Source organism: Macrobrachium nipponense, chromosome 41 (genome assembly GCF_015104395.2).
Source record: "Macrobrachium nipponense isolate FS-2020 chromosome 41, ASM1510439v2, whole genome shotgun sequence".
Classification (NCBI taxonomy): Eukaryota; Metazoa; Arthropoda; class Malacostraca; order Decapoda; family Palaemonidae; genus Macrobrachium; species Macrobrachium nipponense.
In genome coordinates, this window is record NC_061102.1 from 24,843,548 (window position 1) to 24,864,617 (window position 21,070).

The 21,070-nt window shown below is 49.4% G+C and overlaps 1 protein-coding gene across 1 annotated transcript in view; it reads left to right on the forward strand.

The window, feature by feature from the left end:
* The window catches only part of LOC135212614 (transcriptional adapter 1-like), a 73,327-nt gene that overhangs the window by 40,127 nt on the left and 12,130 nt on the right, over positions 1-21,070 (forward strand). Inside the window, exon 4 of the mRNA XM_064246191.1 lies at positions 14,619-14,834. Coding sequence (XP_064102261.1) covers positions 14,619-14,834 — 216 coding nt within the window. The remainder of the gene's footprint in view (positions 1-14,618; positions 14,835-21,070) is intronic.

The window sequence follows — 21,070 nt, forward strand, 5'->3', positions numbered from 1 at the left end:
CCGAAGATGCGCCTTCGGAAGTGGCCTCCATGAAAGCCACCATTCGCAGTATGGAGAGGAAAATCAAACCATTTAGAAGGTAAGAGTGATTCCAATAGTGATTTGTGCAGTGAAACCCAGTGCAGTGGAGGGTGCGTCTGATCGGCTCCCTAATGCTTCCAGGCCTAGACCTCTTCCAGACTCCCAGTCCCAGTGGAGGAGGAAAGTCGAAAGCCGCAGGAAGGTTAGGGAGCATCCCCAACGGTCAGGCGTCCCCTCGGTAGCTCCTGTTGATCGTTCCCAGGCTACCTTGGATCGCTCCAAGAGAGAAATATTGCGCCAATGCTTCTCGTCTTCGCCTTCGCCTTCTCCTAAACGAGGATGGAGCTCTTCGGAAGCCTCGCGCCCTTCGAAGGAGAGCCTGGAACGCTCCCTGCGCCCGCCCTTCCAGCCCTGAAGTTTTTTCGGAAGAGCCTGAGGTGGAAGCGAAGAAGCGTAAGAGATCTCCAGGAGTATCGTTCCCCGAGCGGAGATCGAGCCTCGTCACCTGTTCACGAGTTTGTGAATTCTCCTGCAAGGGTGTTGGCTAACCTTCAGGCGCAGATTTCGGCTCTGGCTGGCTCTCTTTGCGTGTCTTTCTCGTCGTAGGAAGGACGTCTCGCTTCCTGTAAAGAAGTCCAGGCTCCCCTCTCCTGACTCTCGCTATTCGACGGAAGCGGCGCGCTCACCTGTGCGTTCGATTCTCGCAGGAGACTTTCTGCTTCGGACAAGATCACATCTGCGTCTAAGTGCCATTCGCCTGACAGCAGGTTTCTCCTTCGGACAAGGAGCAAAACTGCGCGTAGGAGATCTTCACCCTACAGACGCTCTTCTCGAGACAGGATCGCACTCCCCTTGACAGGCGCCAAGAGCCTAGTAGGCGCTACTCGCCTCGTAGCCGCTCCTCGTCTCGCCTCCACTCTCCGTGACAAGCGCCCTAAATCGGACAGGGCGCCCTTAGCTGGACAGGCGTCAAGAGCTTGTTAGGCGCGTTTCTCCTGGCAGGCGCTCTTCTCCGACTTTCACTCTCCTCGAGTCAGGCGCCGAGAGCCTAGCATGTTTCTCCCCCTTGTAGGCGCTCACCTAGTAGCGCTCGTCGCCAGAGATCCTCTCGCCTCGGTTCAGGCGCCAAGAGCCTGGTAGGCGCTTCTCGTATGGCAGGCGCTGTTCGCCTGGTAGCCGCTCTCCTTTGGATAGGCGCCAAGAGCCTGATAGAAGTTTCTTCTTCAAACAGGCGCTCTGCGCCTGACTGCCGACTTACTCCTGTTAGGCTCCAAGAATCTGGGAAACGCACTCCTCCAGACAAGAAGGATGTTGCAAGTAGACACATTTCTGAAGCATTGTCTCCAAGACGTATACATCTTACTTCCTCTAGAGACTCTTTTAAGAACAGTCGCGCCTCTAAGGATCATGAGGGCTCTTCAGCTCAGGAAGAACAGGACCCCTCAGAAGAAGAAGGACCAAAAGACTCCTCTGTTTCCATCTATAAGAGGCTGACAGAGTTACTCCTGCAAGAGTTTGGAGATATCCTTTCTCCTGTGGGCTCCCCCTTCTCCTCTTTCGTTATTCTCCACTTCGAAGACGTCGAAGGTTTCGGCTTGTGTAAGGATGAAACCTACTGTTTCCATGAAGAAGGCGCTTAGAGGTTTTGGGGAATGGCTCCTTTCTAAGGAAGAGAAAGGGAAGACGGTTTTTTCTTTCCCTCCGTCTAAACTGACTGGCAGATTGGGATTCTGGTACGAATCGGGAGAACCTTTAGGCCTCGCTCTCCCTTCGTCTGCGGACTCGGACTTCTCTTCATTGGTGGATTCTGCTCGTCGTTCCGCCCTCTGTCCGCCAAGACTACGTGGGGAATGAACGAACTTGACCACCTACTGAAGGGAATGTTCCGAGTCCTGGAAGTTTCCAACTTCCTTGATTGGTCTTTAGGTGTTCTGGCTAATAAGACCCAGACCCCAGATTCTCTGTCTCCTGAAGATCTTAACTGTGTCCTCACTTGCTTGGTGGATAAAGCAGTGAGAGACGGATCGAGTGAAGTCTCCTCACTGTTTGGAGCTGGAGTGATTAAGAAACGGTCTGTCTACTGTTCGTTTCTCACGAAGGCAGTGTCACATGCGCAAAGGGCCTCGCTTATGTATGCTCAACTCTCTCCTCTTCTGTTCCCCAAGAAAATTATTCAAGATGTCTCGAGTGCCCTTTCAGCTAAGGCTACTCAGGACATGTTAGCCCAGGCGGCCAGGAAACCTCGCTCTGTCTTCCAACCCAAAACCAAGAAAGAGACTCCTCTGAGACAGGAGCCCTTTCGAGGAGGACCCGCTGTCAGAGTTCTGCAAACCAGAGGGACGAGACCTTTTAAGAGAGGTAAAACCTTCTCTAAGTCAGTCAGAGGGAAGAAATATGCGATAACAAGGACTCCAGACATCAGTGGGTGCCAGACTACTGAAATTTGCCGACGTCTGGGCCCACAAAGGGGCAGACAATTGGTCCCTATCGATTGTCAGCAAAGGATACCTCATTCCCTTCTCGTCAAGACCACCATTGACGACAACTCCGAGGGAGTTGGTAGCCAAGTACAAGGACCCCATCATGAATCAAAGCCCTTTCTCTAGCAGTAAGATCTCATGCTAGAGAAAGGAGGCTATAGAACTAGTGAAAGATCCCCGCTCTGCAGGCTTTTACAACAGACTATTCCTAGTTCCGAAGAACTCAGGAGGATGGAGACCGGTGTTGGATGTAAGCGCCCTGAACGTCTTTGTGGAAAAGAGGAAGTTCGCCATGGAGACAACTTCCTCAGTGTTAGCGGCTCTTCATCCAGGGACTGGATGGTGTCTCTAGACCTTCAGACGCTTACTTTCATGTGCCGATCCATCCTTCTTCAACGGAAGTATCTACGATTCATGATGGAGGAAAGAGCTTCCATTCAAGGCCTTGTGCTTCGGCCTATCGACTGCACCCCAAGTTTTCACGGGGTTAATGAAAAACGTGGCGCAGTGGCTACATTTGGAGGGAGTGAGGGTGTCGCTTTATCTCGACGACTGGCTAATCAGAGCAGAGTCTCAAGAAAGATGTCTGGAGGACCTTCAAAGACCCTTACATTGGCAAGTTCTCTGGGACTTCTGGTGAACTTCCAGAAGTCTCAATTAATCCCCAGTCAAGAGCGGATCTATCTGGGGATTCGGATAGCTTCTCTGGCTTTTCGGGTTTTTCCGTCGCCAGAAGAGGATAAGCCTCGTTGCTACGAGAAAAATTAACAAACCTTTCCTAGAGCCAAAGATGCATGTACAGCGAGGGAGTGGATGAGTCTGCTGGGGACACTCTCCTCGCTGGAGCAATTCGTTTCTCTAGGAAGGTTGCATCTCAGGCCTCTACAGTTCTTCCTATACCAGACTGGAGAAACGTCTCTCCCTAGATCTGGAGTTCTTTCCTTCAAGATCTCAAGGGGAATCAAGAGAGACCTTCGGTGGTGGAACAACCCACTTCGTTTTGTGGAAGGATGTCTCTTTACATGCGAACCCCAGCCGTGTGTTGTTTTTCCCGACGCATCGGAAGCAGGTTGGGGAGCGACGCTCGGACAAGAGAAGTGTCAGGCACCTGGAAGGGGGATCAGGTGTCCTGGCACATCAACAAGAAAGAGTTGATGGCAGTCTGGATGGCATTGAAAGCCTTCGAACCCCCACGTCCGAAATCAGTAGTGCAGGTCAATTCGGACAACACAACAGCCTTGGTGTACATAAAAAAACAGGGGGGGACGCACTCCTTCTCCCTGTACGAAACAGCAAGGGATCTTCTGCTGTGGTCTCAAACAAGGAAGATCAGTCTTCTCACAGATTCGTACAGGGAGAAAGGAACGTCAGGGCCGATCTCCTGAGCAGGAAGAATCAACTCCTGCCTTCGAGTGGACCCTCCACTCAGAGGTATGCCAAGACCTGGTGGAGAAGATGGGGCAGACCTCACATCGATCTCTTTGCAACAGCAAAGAACGCAAGAATCGAACTTTACTGCTCCCCGATCTCAGACCCAGGAGCAGTATCAGTGGATGCGTTTCTCCTAGATTGGACAGGGCCTAGCACGTCAATACTGCCCTTTCCCCCCCTTCAAAGTACTGGGACAAACCCTCAAGAAATTTTGCTTATCTCGGAGATGACAAGAATGACGCTAGTAGCTCCGTTCTGGCCCGCCCAAGATTGGTTCACGAGGTACTGGAATGGTTGGTGGACTTCCAAGAAGCACTTTTCCACTAAGACAAGATTTGCTCAAACAACCCCACTTCGACAGGTATCACAAAGGAAACCTCCCCACTCTCAATCTGACTGGCTTTCGACTGTCAAAAGTCTTGTCAGAGCGAAGGGGTTTTCGACGAACAAAAGCTGCGAAGGCCTATCGCCTCAGCTAGAAGACCTTCGACCCTTAAAGTCTACCAGTCGAAGTGGGACGTCTTTCGCCGGTGGTGCAGGAACCAGAAGTTTTCCTCTTCCAGTACCTCTGTGACTCAGATAGCAGATTTCCTAGTTTTCCTCAGAGAAAAATGCGGTTGGCAGTATCTACTATCAAAGGATACCGAAGCATGCTGGCTGCGGTGTTCAGACATAGGAATTTAGATCTTTCGAATAACAAAGATCATCATGATCTTTTAAGATCTTTTGAATCTTCCAAGAAAACTTCGAACGAAGTTCCAAGTTGGAATCTGGATGTGGTTCTTCGTTTCCTGAGGTCCGCTAGGTTTGAACCACCACATTTAGCCTCCTTCAAAGATCTCACGAGGAAAGCTCTCTTTCTCATGGCTTTAGCATCCGCTAAAAGGGTTAGTGAGATTCATGCCCTAGAAGGAAGGGTAGGTTTCAAAGGAGATTCCGTGGTTTGTTCCTTCCTTCCTTCGTTTTTAGCAAAAAATGAGAACCCCTCAAATCCTTGGCCAAGGAACTTGAGGTTCGTTGGTTTATCTGCCCTAGTAGGGGAAGAACCTGAAAGAACTCTTTGCCCTGTTAGGAGTTTAAAATACTAACTTCAGAAGAAGAAAACCCTTAAGGGCATTGAGGACAGACTATGGTGCTCTGTAAAGGACCCCAGCAGACCACCTTTGTCGAAAAAATGCGCTGTCTTTCTTCATTAGAAGTGTTGTGAAAGAAGCACATAGATCTTGTAATGAAGAACATTTCAAGCTCCTAAAAGTCAAGGCTCATGAAGTGAGAGCAATTGCCACTTCCTTGGCCTTTAAGAAGAATATGTCTCTTCAGAATCTGATGAAAACTACATTCTGGAGATGTAATTCAGTATTCGCCAACCACTACCTAAAAGACGTCAGTATTACGTATGACGAGTGCTTCGCGTTAGGCCCGTACGTATCGGCGGATTCGGTGCTGGGGCAGGGAGCTGGAACATATCCTTAGTAGTTTTTTCCCTTGTTTTTTTTTGTTAATTGAGTTCATATGGTTGTATGAAAAATGATGCAGGTAGGCATCTTTTTTCGTTTCGTAATACTAATAACTTTAGTTTGGTTAGGTGATCGGATTTGGTTTGAAGCTCCCACCGCGTTGGTAGGTGGCACAGGTTCTGTCATAGAAGAGGGCGAACCCCCATTGACATGATCCGACTTGGATCCTACTAAGTAAGCGGATATCAAGTCCCGTTAGTAGACCCAAAGAGTCTTTTCAGCTGTAGGTCACGCCCTCGCTGTAGCTCTTATGGCTATGCAGACTAATAGACAGTATCTATGAAGTCTTCAGCCTAAACAGGTAAGAACCAGGTTATTTTTATCCTACAAGCAGGTGTTGTTTACCTTTTCTTTGTTATTTTCTGTCTTGTACCCTCCACCAAGGGTGTCAATCAGCTAAGTATATGTCTGACAGGAAAGTTCATGTACAAAAATGATATTGTTATTTTACAATAAAGTTTTGTACATACTTACCTGGCAGACATATACGATTGATGGCCACCGCCCAGCCTACCCTCAGGAAGACAGGTATAAGAAGAGAAAAAGAAAAAAATCTGGCACAAGAAAGGTATGTTGGTTCTTACACCTCTTCCCAGCGCGGGTAAGGTAGATTCACCTGACCCCTACCTGTCGCGTTAGCCGCGAGTTTTGAATTCTGTCGTGACGTCAGAGACGTAAGCTAAGTATATGTCTGCCAGGTAAGTATGTACAAAACTTTATTGTAAAATAACAATATCATTTTTGGAGTCATATTTCTTCCGTCGGATAGGCGTCGTAACCCTAGAACATGTGTTATAGGCCTGGAAATATAATTTACTGGGGTGTTTTTGGAGGGCTTGGAACGGATTAGCCATTTTACATGTAAAATGTATTCCAAGATACGAAAAACTCATTATACGAAGGCCGCCTCGGAACGGATTAATTTCGTATCTCGAGGTACCACTGTATTACAGATAATTGCTCTAGAGTCATTGTTGATATAGCTCTTTCATGATTAACTATTATTTTTGAGTGGCTAGGAACATAACCTCATTTAAACCAATGCTATAATGCTTTTGGTATCTGAATGAGCGCACTGTGATCTTAATCTTTATTTGAGTAGTGTAACCCAGTCTCAGTCATTGCGTATGCTGTACAAAATTAACCTTAATTAACCTTAATTGACTCCTATTCATGTTGTCAAAGGCTAATTACACAAAGAATGAGCTGAGTTGATAGAAATGGCACCTAGATCAGAGCAGATCTCAGTATGCAGGCACACTAGTTACCTGACACAGTATTAACATTCTTCTTCTTTTTCCTAGGATAAGTATTTGTTCCGATACGAAATACAAACCATCGGTCCTTTTACAATTGGAAGGTAACTAGCGGCAGCTGGAACGGTCGTAAGCTTCGAACAAGGGAGTTCGGTAGTTAACAGCTTGTCCGACAGTGCGCGCACCGCGCGACTGGGAGGTGAAGAATCACTTTTACTTTCGGCCGCGTTGTTGGAGGACGTGTTTGTCATCGCTCTCTGCCCGCTTCATAGTCGTATGCTTTGGTTGTGTGTTGCTTCTCAACTTGGTTTGTCAGTGTAGTGAAAGTGTATTGTAAGTACATGACTTTCTTTATTACTTTTTATTACATTGATTATGGATTCTCGTGCAATGGCGCTATCCCTGCGCCCCCCCCCTTCAGCAGCGGAGTTTGCCCTGGTGTGGAAGGCCGTAAGTGTGGGGTCTTTCACTCTTTCCCCGAGATAGATCCTCATGTCCTTTGTGTGGGGGCGTGAATGCCCTCGGACCGAGCCATGTAATTTTGTGTGAATTGGTCGGAGGTGCAGTGGGTGCTGTACGAGGGTAGGAGGAAGCGTAGACCTGCCAAGGAGTCGTCGGAAAGCTCTCCAGCGACTCCCTTGGTTACGGACACTTCCTCTTCTTTCCTGCCCCCGGCTCAGCTCCAGCGTATGGCGCCTTCCCCTTCGAGGGGGAGTTTCTCGGTCCTTCTCTTCGCCTGACCTGTCGAGTGTAGAGGAGGGCGCGAGGTGCCCCGACGTACAGTTGTATTCGGTGACTCTCCTTCTCCTCCTCCTCCTCCTCCTCCTCCTCCTCTCCTCCTCCTCCTCCTCCTCCTCCTCCTCCCCCCCCGAGGGGGAACCCCTCCTAATCACCCGACTGTTGCTTCCTCAGGTGCTCCTGCTGCGGGCAACGACCTTGGACAGGTGTAGGTGTCGCTGTGGCTCCAGGGCATGCCGAGCGTCCAGGGCCTGCTCTAGCATCTGGCGGGTGCTGTGCTGGTCACCCATGGAGCGGTGACCACCACTACCACCATGTCTCGACTCCAGGGTACGCTGCCCCTCCTCACCTTGTCTACACCCCGCACGTGATGTCAGTGACTCCGACGGCCGCTGTGCAGGGCCCGATTGCTGCCGTGCCAAGGAGAAGCGTGCCTCCCCCTTCTGGGTTCTTCGTGCTGCAACCCCCTGACTTCCGATGCCTGAAGAGCTCGCCCCTGGACCTGCCGCTGGTACCCAGGATGTTGCTGGCTGCTGCCCTGTCTCCTGCTGTACCTGACCTGCCTACCGTACCTGCCGTACCTACCGCTCCTGCTGTTCCTGCACCTGCCGATGTCGTCCAGCCCGTGGTGTTGCTGCCCCAGTCGCTGGTCCTTCCGGACAGGTGCAGCCGGGCCCTGTTGCTTCGGCAACAGCAGCCCCGGCTCCATCCTGGATGGAGAACCTGAGGGAGCTGACGAAGAAGAAGAAGAAGAGGAAGGTGTCGTCGTCGTCTTCTTCGTCGCCTGCTGCCGCCTCTTCCCCTTCGATTTCCAAGGAAAGAAGAAGGCCGAGGAAGAAGGCTGCCTCCTCCCCCCCTAAGAAGGCTCCCTTGGGAACTTCTAAGGGCCTGTCTCACTTCGGTGGGATGGGGGGTTTCTTCCGCTGGTCCTTCTGCTCCTTCGGGAGCGGGGCCCGTCTCTCCTTCTGCAAGGAAGAAGAAGACGGGGACCAGAGGGGTACTGGCTAACACCGGTACTTCCTTGCCTGGTGCTAGAGGCGCTGCCACTACACCAGGTTCCGGCTCGGCCTCTCGTTCGCGAGAGGTACCGAGTGTGTGGTCTCCTGAGGGTGACTGTGCAGCCAAGGCTCAGGCATCCGAGTTCACTCGGCACCAGGACCAAGGCAAAGAGTGGAAGGCTGGTGAGAGCCGCTCAAGTGACTCTCTCCAGGCCAGTGATCGCTCTCGTAGCGACCAGCTGGTTACCAGGGTTGCCGTGATGGTCCCAGACCTGCCACGGGCTGAGGCTGGTAAGAGGTTCACTCGATCGCAGGAACCAGCAGTTCGATGCGCTGTGAGAACAGGCACTGGTCCCACCGCGACAGTGGTTTCTGCAGGTCCCCTGACCGCCGCTTCCACCGGGACTGGACGGATAGGGGGACCAGCAGCAGCTCCTCTGACACACGGGACCGGGGCCACTGTTCTCAGTCCAGCCGCTCGCCCCAGTAGCTCAATCGCTACAGCGGGTTGGCGATCGCTTGCAGCCCCCCAAGCACACCGGTTCTGCCAGTGAGCAAGGGGGGAGTGTCAGGTCTTCCTCTCCTGTTCCTTCAGCTTACTCGGGTTACGCCGGGAAGGGCGAGGCAACAAGGAGTGATCGTGAGGGGCGCGCACCTCACGATCCCACCATGACGCCCTACGTGCCAGGCATGGTCCTCGGATCGACCAGGTCGTATGCGCAAGTGGCTGGAGGAGACCGGGAGGGGTCTGTCGCTGTTCCTCCTTCTGAAGGAGGAGGGTCTCAGGAGTCGTTCTTGCTGGAGGGGCGGGGCTTGACGGTCCTACTCCTCAAGATGCGGTCACTCCTGAGATCCAGAGGAATTTTGCAGAGGTCATTGCGCTGATTCTTCAGCACAACGACCTCGGGGAAGGGTCGCCGCTCCCACCTTCTGAGCCCAAGTCCCGGCTCGAGTCGTTCTGGGGGCCTTAAAAGGAACCCAGGGCGACGGTGGGTCTGCCGCGATCGGAACTGGCCGTCTCAGTGCTAGGCCAGGTGGACTCTCGTCTCCGGACAGGATGGTTTGCTTCGGTCTGGCAGGTCGTCTAAGCTACTTCCTCCTCCTCTATTGCGACAGAGAAAATTCTACGTGCCATCCGAGGATCCGATGCCGCCCAAACAGGTTAAACCGTTCCTTGGTCCAGAGTTTCTCCGCAAGAAGCCACTGGTCCAGACCTGCAGCTCGATTGCCACCGTTGGTTGGCGATCGCCTGCAGTCCTCCCAGCCTACTAGTTCTGCTAGTAGGCAGGGTAGGAGCATCAGGTCTCCCTTACCTTTCCCTTCAACCTCCTCAGGCTACACCGGGAGGAACAAGGCGAACAGGAGTGACCGTGAGGAATGCTCTTCTTATGATACGGCCACGAGCCTGGTTCGGTCTTGGGACCAACAGATCCTCGCTCAAGTGGTTGGAGAAGATCATGGGGGGGCTGGCAAGGACGAATGACGCTTCCCAGACTCTGGGAGGGACCATCACCACTGTTCACTTGACGGTCCGTTTGGACCACGCACTCAAGAGAAGAGGGCGCGCTCCCCCTTTGGTCCTCTTGAGAGGTTTCGGCCTCAACGAGGCCTGGGACGCGTCGGAGGACGGTATCAGCTCTCTCCTGTCAGGTGCTCGCTCAGCCCCACCCAGACGACGGTCATGGTGGTGGCAGACGCTTAGCCTTCAGTACGAATTCGTAACCCTCCTCGGGAAAATGTTTTCTCCTGACGGTAATGTTTTCCCAGACGCTGAGCGGCCATCACCGCAAGGTGATGGCTGCTCGTACTCGCTTCTCCAACTGCTAGTTCCGCTGGGAGGGCGAGCGAGTACCCAATCTTCCTCCCCCATTCCCTCTCTCCCTACGGCTACGAAGGAAAGGGGAGGGATCCTGCAGAGGGTTCTCTGTAGGATTCCACGTTGGGGACTGCGTTCATGGGGTGACCTTCAGGTCCTACCGGACATAAGTCCCCATTGTTGAGGAAGGATCCTGCCCCATCCTCGATTTCTATGGGAATCGGGAGGACCACCAACCGATGATTGCCTGACGAATTCGGTGGGGGTTTCGCCGAGCGCTTAGAATTCTCCGGAATTTCTAGCACTCTCGGAGTGTTTTGGTTTTCTACGATCTACAAACACTTGGGCGAAACCACGGTCCAGAGTGGGCTAGACGAGAATCCCAGATAATTGTTACTATGATAATCGGGAACCTCGCCGAATGCTCGAATTCCTGTAATTTCTAGCATTTGGAAGAAGCACTGCTGCTGAACGAAGAAAATATCACAGTAGGCGGTCAACCCTGGGATAGAAAAGAACTGGTGGGAACATCCAGTTTGGCTTGAACTATCGTCTTTGGTATCCTGTTATCACCATTGAAGTCTTCCTTAGGAGGAAAACTTCTCCTTCACTCCCTTCATTAGAGAATGAAAGGTGTCAGCTTCCAGTCCTTATTCTCATTCCTTGAATGGAAAAGAATTTAGGATGGAGGTCTTTGTACGGGAACCTACAAATATACTACGTATATTGCCCGCGCGACATGACTGTTAATTAGTTGAATTGTCTGAGGTGTAGGCACATACCGTAGTTAACTCTACGGATTGTGACCGAGACGAATAGTATCTTCTTAATTGAACTGCAACTCGGGACTGCCTGCAACCTCCCAGGAGTTACCAGTTTCAATTTTGAGATACTTATGGTATTGTTACGACAACACCACCTCAGGTTTTGTATTCACTGAAATCCGTGTTGTTTAAATGCAAATGCTCAAGCATATTTTTTTGAGCTCGGTGATTCTAGCCGAATGCATTCCTTCTTGGAATGGATTACCTGGCAACTCAGGATGACGAGTGAGTGAGAGCTGGCGGTGTATTGGGCTGCCTGCCGCAGCCCAGTACCAGCTGGCTCTCTGAGATAGCACAGTCGGTTTATGTCTCTCTCCTCTACAATGATTGACTACCGAACCGTATCTCTGCCTGACAATCACAGAGTTAGGTCTCTGGTTGGTTGGGATTCTCGCATACATGAATGACCATCTCTACTGCATCCGTTTGGACATTGCGAGAATTTTCAGACAGAGATATCTCAATAGACTCTATCATCTTTCTGTTTACTGCACAGTAACAGAAGTCTGTAGCCTAGTCTCCCGCTGCATCGCACCTGCCGCTGCGATAATGCGGAATGATTTCTTCAGACATCTGAGTTTGTCTGTTAAATATATCTCGTATTCGTAGGTGTGCAATTGTTCATTGTTCACCCTGAATTGTAGATGTATAACGGAAGACATTGCCTGTTCCCCGCCCTGCCAGCTCTACTTCCAAGTATATATATATCCTTCCTGGATAACCTGAAAGAGGAAGATGATGACTCAGCCCATGAGAAGCGGTTCTTCAGGCAGTACATCCGTGTGTTTTCATTACTGAAAAGCCCTCTGCTTTCATTGCAACTACGACTTCTCACCGAACAGCAATGAAATAGTGGTTTAGCGTTTTCAGTCCTTTGTAAGCACAATGGCGCATAGTGTTGTTTCTCCTTAGCTGAGATTTAACTACTATGAGAACTTCTGTCTTGCCATCAGGGACCTCGGTCTTTAGAAGGCAATTGACTTTCGCCTTTTGGGCACATGCCTTGAGAGAATCATCACCTCGCCTTTCGACATCGGTGGCAACAAATAGACGATTTGTATGTTCTCTCGGCATACCCCTTTAAAGGCGAGGGTCACGTGACTATGCTCGGATGCTTGGACAGCTCACCTTACACAACCGAACGCAGTCAGTCAGCAGCTGTCGAGGCGTCCAAGTCCGTTACGAGCTACGCTGTGGACATAGGTCGGTTGTTCCAGATCAACCATTACTTCGTCCTACTAGCTGGTTCCAGTACCCATACCATCGACACCCATGGACTGTCGGTGTCCTATCCACTACGGAAACAGAGAGACTTCGCTGCAGTGGGGTACGAGACTGCGAGAGACTTCGCTGCAATGGGATATGAGAATGCGAGACACTTCGCTGCAGACGGATAGACCAGTATGGGTACTGGACATCACCGAAGATTATGTCGAGAAGAGGGATAGGTCATCGCGACTATTCCCTTCTTTCCATCTTAGTAGGGGAACTGCATGGCTTTTCCTTCGACGTCAAGCATCCAGGGGATGGGGATCTGTGACGCTCGATTTCATACCGAACTTCGTAGCAAAGACTCAGAATCCTTCGGTCCCTGCCGATCGGTTCGAGTCGTTCACAATCCCCTCCCTAATGGACTTCACCGACATCGATGCGGATGAGATGCTGCTTTGTCCTGTAAGGGCGCTATGGCGCTATCTGAAGAGAACTTGTCACCTCAGGCCTGAGTGTCGACGCCTCTTCGTTAGCACCGGGATGACCAAGAAAGAAATATACAGGAACACTTTCTTTCTGGCTGCGTGAGGTGATCAGGAGGGCATACGAAGCTGATGGTAGCGACGACATCCGTACCCTTCGTCCGAGAGCCCACGAAGTCAGAGATATTGGTCCTTCCTTTGCGTTCCGCAAGAACTTCTCAGTGGCGCAGGTACTGAAGGCAGGGGTCTGGTCCAACCAGACCACTTGTTCCTTAGGACCCGTGGTGGCTGCTCAACACGTTGTGTAGCTTACCCAGCACCCGAGCGGACAGAACAGCATCGCATCCTTGTGTGACTGTATGAAGGGATAGGTGAATGAGAATGTGACTGGCCTTCTCTTCCCCATCTTTTAAAATCTCTCCCTCTACCTGTGGGCAGAGGGACGCGGTCGTCACTACGCTGGATCAGGAGGCGATGCAGGTAAGCTACTCGACCGAACCCCATCCTATCCCTTTCAGTAGGGATAGGAGCGATTATCCACCACTTCCCCCAACGAGGGGGGGGAAGTGGAAGCCAACAAGAGACAACCCATGCTTCATATTGCCGGGGGGGGAAGTGGAAGCCAACAAGAGACAGCCCATGCTTCATATTGCCTCTTGCAATAGGAACAAGTTCTTGCTTCCTAGTTTTAAGAGGTACGTGTGCCTCCCTCTTATTACTTGGGTCCAGAGGTCTGACCATTGATCCTGCACTACATACCCCGATCAATTGGGCAGAGGCTAGGACCCCTCCCTCTGCTCTTACGACCAGGGAGGGAATCCAAGGTTGGGCGAACACCAGTCTGTTCTTAAGACTCAGATTCCTACCACCAAGAAGTGAGTCTTCCTATTGTAAAAGGACCGATGATTTGTATTTCGTATCGGAACAAATGGCAATTTGTCGAAAATTGCATTTTTCCTAACTATGCAAACCTGAGGTCCTTTAAATATAGTCCCACCTCATGCCACCCCTCACTCTGCATTTTTCCTGGGCCTAAAGCAAAAGTGATTCTTCACCTCCCAGTCGCACGGTGCGCGCACTGTCGGACAAGCAGTTAACTACCGAACTCCCTTGTTCGAAGCTTATGACCGTTCCAGTTGCCGCTAATTACCTTCCTATTGTAAAAGGACCTCAGGTTTGTATAGTTAGGAAAAATGCAATTTTCGACAAATTGCCATTTTGTTTGCTGAATGTCAGTGTGCAGGTGCACTACTCCAAGCATTTCCTTACTGCTTATGGAAGTACTATGGGATTTATGCCTTATTTGTTTACCTCTGTTTGTTGCACCCATGTTCATGTTTAAGTCCTGAAGAATTCAAATAAAAATATTAACTTGCAGCTACAACAGAAGAGGAGGGCTAAAAGTATTAGACTAGTGTCAGCCTCCTATTGTGGCAGGAAAGTGTGTGTGGTATTCTTTTTATTTCACCCTTATTCTTTGTTTGGGTGACTCATGCCAGCCATTTAGTGTGTACTTATTGTGTAGTAATAATTTTGTATATAATTTTAACTCGGTACTTAATACTATTTGTCAAAATCTTTTTTTAATAAATACTGTATAAACCATACCAGCATTTCAGTCCATTTGCTCTAATATCATCTTGACTGGTTATTGCTAGCTTTCACATAGTCCTGAACTGGTGATTCCAACTGTAGTGAGGTACTGATATTTCTGAAACATCACAGGGGTGGGTATGAAACATAAATTAATATTCAAATAATATATTTTTGTGTATACTTATTTAAAATTAAGCAAACGTGATAGTGTGTTAGAGTACAGTATAGATTAATTATTCTCCTGCAGGGTAATTTTGAACCAGTAAATATCCATGATATAGCAATAACAGCTTCAGTTCGGGAACCACAAGCCATCACAGATGCAGGTGCTGGGTACCTGTCACGTTCTCTCTGTCTCTTGGATACTGGACCTCTGAAGGGACGTTTATTGTTAGCTGCATGGGATCATGGGATTACACAAGTTGGTGATAATGTTGCCACCATGCTACAAGAAGCAACTCAGGTAGGGAGTAAGTTGTTTTTAATTTTTATATAGGAAATTCATACTTTTTTCATAACAAACTTTAGGTACTTATAATAATGAGCTTTACACGTGCCACAAAATTGTCCCTGTATGTGCTTGACAGTCGTTTTTTTATGTCCCATATATGTGAGTTTCACCAGTCATAGAAATTCCACTCTCACTTTAAATTAAAGTTTTTTTCATGAAGCTTACCTGTCAGATATATATATAGCTGTATTCTCCGAAGTCTGACAGAATTTCAAAACTTACGACACACGCAGTGGTCAGCCAGGTGGTTAGTACCCATTCCCGCCGCTGGGAGGCGGGTATCAGGAACCATTCCCATTTTCTATTCAGATTTTCTCTGTCGCCGGTACTGTCAACAACTGTTTTCAGTACCTCTGTCTTAGGATTTTGTAAACTTCATTGCCACTTAAGTATCCTAATTGTCTTTTGGTTTATTGACTTGGATTTGTGGCTAGGCATACGCTATCATAGATTGATTTGGTTTTGATTGACCTTTGCATAAGATGTCTGAATCTAGTTCGGCTAGTTTCAGACTGTTGTCTGCAAGAGTAAGGTGAGGCTACCGAAAGCCTAGGTAGATCCTCACTTGGTATGCACGATGTGTACAGGGCTTGTTTCTTTATTGAAAGATCGATGTAAGGAGTGTGAGAGTTTGACTGATTCCGAAGGGAAAACGTATGATTCGTATGTACGCAAATTAGAGCGTGATTGAATCAGGTGGTCTTCCTCAAAGACTGCATCAGTAAACAGAAGTCAGGGTAGTGAACCTGCTAACCTTCCTGTAGACTTTGTTTTGCCTAACCCTGTAGTATCACCTATGGGCTATGAGGTTATGTCTGCGAGAGGTAATGCCTTTTCTGTTATTGTGGGTTCCATCCGTATCTTGGAATCTAAAGTGCTTGCTCTCCAATCAGTGTTGTGAAGTGTAGTGCCCCTAGTGTTGTGGAGGGGGCGTCAGATCGGCCCTATAATGCCTATAGGCCTGGACCTCTGTCGGACTCCCTGGACAATAGGGAGTGGGCATGTCGAAAGCCGAAGGAGGGTTACGGGGAACCCCCACCGATCTGGCGTTCCTTCGGCAGTTACTGTTGACGCTTCCCAGGCTGCCAAGGAGCGTGCGCGTGCACGCCTCCTTAAGGATTGCTTCTCGTCCTCTGAAGCGTCCTCCCCGCACGGGGGTTGGAACTTTCGGAAGGACTCGCGCCCTCTAAAGAGAAGCTTTATAGAAGAGGACGCTTCACGTCCTCTCTCTCGTCATGCGTTGCAAACGTCGCCTGAACATTTTTACGACTTTCCACCGCAGAAGAGAAACAGGACGTCATCGGAGCAGGACGCTTTTGAGCGCCAGACGCCCTAACTTTGTTACTGTGAGAAGGAAGAAGGCGTCCCCTCGCCCCTCGCTTCTCACAGGATCAGCAACAGTTAGCCTCGTTTTTCGCTAAGAGAGAGGCAGTACTGTGTTGCCGCAGGAAGGTTTCGAGGCTGTCTGTTAAGAGAATCAGGCAGTCTCCTTCTCTTCAAGGCAAGACGCTCGGCAATACCCTTGCGAGGACGTCTTTCAGGACGCTCGGCGTTCTATGCATCAAGACGCTCACCAAGCCTCTCGCTAGGACGCCTTTCGGGACGCTTGACGCTCTGTCGAGAGGAAGGAACGTCATTACTCTCGTAGCAAGGATTGTTTTCCTGCTCCCCAAGACGCTTCCCCCTCCTCTCCTCATGGCGCTCCGTATACATTACGTGACGTTCACTCTACTGCGAAACAGGATGTTGTTCAAGCTGCTAAGCTTGACGCCCAGCAAGTAAGCGGATAAGCTCTCATTGACAGGCGTGACGCTTGGCTGGACGCTCGTCTGGACGCTCAGCGTGACGCTTCTCTGGACGCTCGTCAAGACGCCAGGCGTGACGCTTTGCTGGACGCTCGTCTGGACGCTCAGTGTGACGTTTTTCTGGACGCTTGGCATGGTACCCAGCGTGACGCTTCTCTGGACGCTCGGTAGGACGCTCAGCAGGACGCTCGCACATTTGTGGATGCCCATCAGGACGCCCAGCATGACGCTTTTCTGTGTGCTTTTGTGGAAACTCTTCAGAACGCTCCGCAGGACGTTCCTTTACCGGAACTTCGCAAAGTTTAGGAGTTGGCTTTTAAACATTTCCGACTTTCGTCTTTGGACCCTACTTCAAGTAGAAAACCCCCTTTTACGAGAGGAGCCTCAGAGTTTGATTGCTTCCCAGTGTGTTAAGGACCCTTCTCCTGTTCCCGTAAAGGAGACAGAGTCCTCGAGCGACTCGCAACCTACGAATGAAGAAGAGACTACTTCGTCATCATCTTCATCTATCAAGGTGTCGACCCGCTTTCTATAAGACATGTTTGCTGACAAGTTTCGGCTCTTGGTCCCTTGCTCTCCTCTCTCGCTGTTGGCGTAGTTGAAGAAGAGGAAGGCGCTTGGTCTCGTCAAGATGTCCTCTTCACTTTCTACGAAGAAAGTGTTCAATAGAATCCATGACTAGATGGACTCCAGGAAAGTGCAAGGCAAGACTTCCTTTGCCCTACTTCCAGCGAGGTTAAGCGTAAGAGCAGGCATTTGATATGAGACGGGAGAGGAAGCTGGTTGGAGAGTTCCTTTCTCTTCCCAGGACGATTTTACCAGCCAGATAGACGCCCTGAGGAGTTCTCTCCCGTCCTCTGCTAAAGTTTCCTAAACGCTTTCAGATCTGCATTGCCATCTGAAAGGGTTGTTCAGGACGATGGATATTTTTAACTCCTTGGTTGGTGTTTCGGAGCCCTGGACCTGCAGTCTTGGGGACCTGACTCTTTCTCTCGAATAACTATCCAACCTGCATGGATAAGGTAACAGGTTGGTTCTGATGATATGGCATCAAGAAGGAGACTCTAGTAAATTTTAGCAGATTTCGATGTCATAAAACGCCTCTTCTGCGATCAGGAAGACGCTGCCTAAGAAGAACCTTCGGGTCCTACCTGCCGTAAGCCGAGTCTCTGAACAGGAATCCTGCCCCTTCCTCGATTTCTACGGGAATCGGGAAGACTATATGCTAAAAATTCCTAGATTACCTTTTGTCATATCTGTGGGTTCCCCCCATTGACAAGATACTAAACGTTTTGTCAGGTAAGTGGGTAAGCATTGACAAATATTAAAACTCTTTGTCACGTAAATGGGTTAGTTCTCATTGCCAAAGATCCCAATAACATTTGATCGCGTAATCGGATAGCTCTTTTTGACAAGATTCAGAAGAACTCTCATTCAATGGTTACTACCTCGCTGAGGCTCGTCGGGGAAAAAGACTTGTAGACTATGTCCTTGAAGCCTTCTGTCCGATAACATAGAAGCTTGAGTTGTCCTCTTCGGTTCTCGGTTCTCACTTGAGGCTCTCCTGCGGCTAATACTAATTCGTTCTCTTGGCTAAGAGGATGAAGACAGTCGATCTCCATTCCCTCTCTTCCTAGTCGAAGAAAGAATGTAGTAGGGAGATAGCTGTCCAAGTGGCCAAAATACTCTACGTATTTTACATTCGCGTCATATTGCTATTAAGCGATTGTATGGTTCAAGTTATATATGCATACCGTAGTTACCCCTACGAATGGCGACCGAGAGGACTTTTATTCTAATTACATTTAATCGGTACTCCCGGTAACCCTCCAGGAGTTTCCAGTTTCCCTTTTAGTTATTGTAGGTATTGTTACGACAACACCAGCTCAGCTTCTGTATTTAGCGAAATCTGTTTCGCCTAAATGCACCTGCTTGAGAGTTTCTTTCTGCTCGATGATGGTATCAAACATATCCCTTCGTAGAATGGAATAGCTGGCAACTCAGGCAGAATAGTGCGAGACGGCGAAAGTAGACTGCTGTCTCTGTAGAGCAGTGTTGCCAAAATGCGGAATTCTTGAGGTTATGACGGAAAAATAAACCCACGGTGCGAGCACCATGATTTCATTTTCCGATTTCCGTCCTACTCTGTCCGGAACGGGAAAAATTTCCACATAGTTATCAAGGCAAAACAAATATATTTTGTTTTTATCCAGACTGAATTCATATGCGGATCCAGTGGCAACACTGCTGTAGAGCCAGCTCAGTTCCAGCTGGTTGTCTGCCATGCGCTGTTGGTTACGTCTCTCTCTCCTGCGGGATTGACTGACTAACCGTATCTCTGCCCTACAATCACGGACTTTTGCCTCGGGTTGAAGGGAATTCTTGCATGCATGAACGAACATGGCCTTCGCTTTGCGAAATTTTTCAACAGATCTCTTAGACTTTTCGGTTCTGTTTACCGCACTGTAACAGAATTCTGTACGAGTCTACCGAGGCATAGCGCTATGATGATAATGCACACCTGCTTAGGCAAAGCACAGCCTTATTGGGGAAGGAAACAAGCTCGGTGAGGGAATGGATGAGTCTGCTGGGGACCATTTCCTCGCTGGAGAAGTTTGTTTCCCTGAAGAGACTGTAATTCAGACCTCTCCAGTTTTTCCTACCGGAAAACTGAAATAACATTGAAGATATGGAAGTGATTCTGAACATTTCTCAGTCGGTCAACGATCACCTAAGGTGATAGCGAGAAGGTGCCAGGCATCTGGAGAGGGAAACAGATGTCCTGGCACATAATCTCAAAGAATTGGAAGCAATGAGGTTGGCTCTCCAGTTCTTCTAAGAACGAGTTGTTGACTGAGTGGTCCAGATCAACTTTGACAATTCCACAGCTCTCGCATATTGCAAGAAGTATCGAGAAACACTGTGTCGGTCCCTGTTCGAGTTAACGAGAGAGAGCCTGTGGTGAGAACAGGCACGGAACATAACTATCCTCAAGAGGTTCGTTACAGGATTGCAGAACGTCCGTGCGGATCTTCTCGATCGACGGTAGCAACTACTGACGTCCGAGTGGACTCTTCACTTAGAAGTATGTCGAGAGTTGTGGAGACTTTAGGGGCGTCCTTTGATAGATCTCTTCGCAATGTTGAAGACGAAGAGGCTTCCTCTAGACTGCTCCCCTTTTTTCACGATCCAGGAGCGGTAACAATAGATGCCATCCTATGGGTTTGGACGGGGATGGATGTTTAGTTTCTTATCCCCTATTCAAACTCTTAGGAGTTAGTAATAAGAGAATTTGCGGCGTCAGAGGGAGCGAGGATGACGCTGATCGCCCCATGTTGGCCGTCGAGCGACTGGGTCACAGAGGTCATGTCCATCCTAGTGCACTTTCCAAGGACCCTTCCCGAGAAAGTTGATCTTCTCTTACAGCCCCACTTCGAGAGGTACTACAAAACCTCTCCGCTCTGAGTCTGACTGCGTTCAGACTATCGAGAAGTTGACCAGAGCGGGAGGCTTTTCAAATCAGTGGCAAGTACAATGGCCAAGGCTAGAAGAGCTTCCTTTCTTGCAGTGTACCAAGCGGAGTGGGCTGTTTTCTGGAGATGGTGCAGGAAGAATGGCTGTTCCTCCACCTCGACCTCTGTGAATTAGATTGCTGTCTTCCCTTTCCATCTGAGGAATGTGGATAAGCTGGCAGTCTCGACTGTTAGACGATACAGAAGTATGTTGTCGACGGTCTTTGGACTCAGAGGTTTGTATCTGTCGAACAAAGCCCTTCACGATCTTTGAGGTCTTTTGAAATCTCGAAACTGTCTAAATCGAAGCTTCCGACATGGAGCTTAGACTTAGTCTGGAAGTTCCTGATGTCGAAGCCTTTCGAATCTCCTTTCTGCAAACTTGAAGCACGTGACCAGAAAGGCTAATCTTTCTAACCGCTCTAGCAATGGCAAAGAGGGTTAGTGAGGTTTAAGCCATCAGCAGACATATTGGCTTTAGAGACATAATGCGGTGTGTTCTCTAAGCCCTTCGTTCTTGGCTAAGAATGAAAACCCGTCTAACCCTTGGCCCAGAAACTTGGATATCAAGGGGATGGCACAAATTATTGGGCAAGAGCCAGAGAGAGTCCTGTGCCCTGTCAGGGCTCTCAAGTTTTATCTAGATAAGACTAAAGGAAGTCGAGGTCCTTCGGACATTCTGCGGTGTTCCGTAAAAAGACCAGACTTGCCCACAGGGCGTTCTTTTTAAAGAGCTCTTACAAAGAGGCTCATTCGTCATGTTTGGACAAGGATTTGAAATCCTTTAAACTGAATGCTCACGAGGTGAGGGCGCGGCCTCAGAGGCATTTCAATAGAGCATGGCACTCAGTAACATCCTGAGTGCCGCATT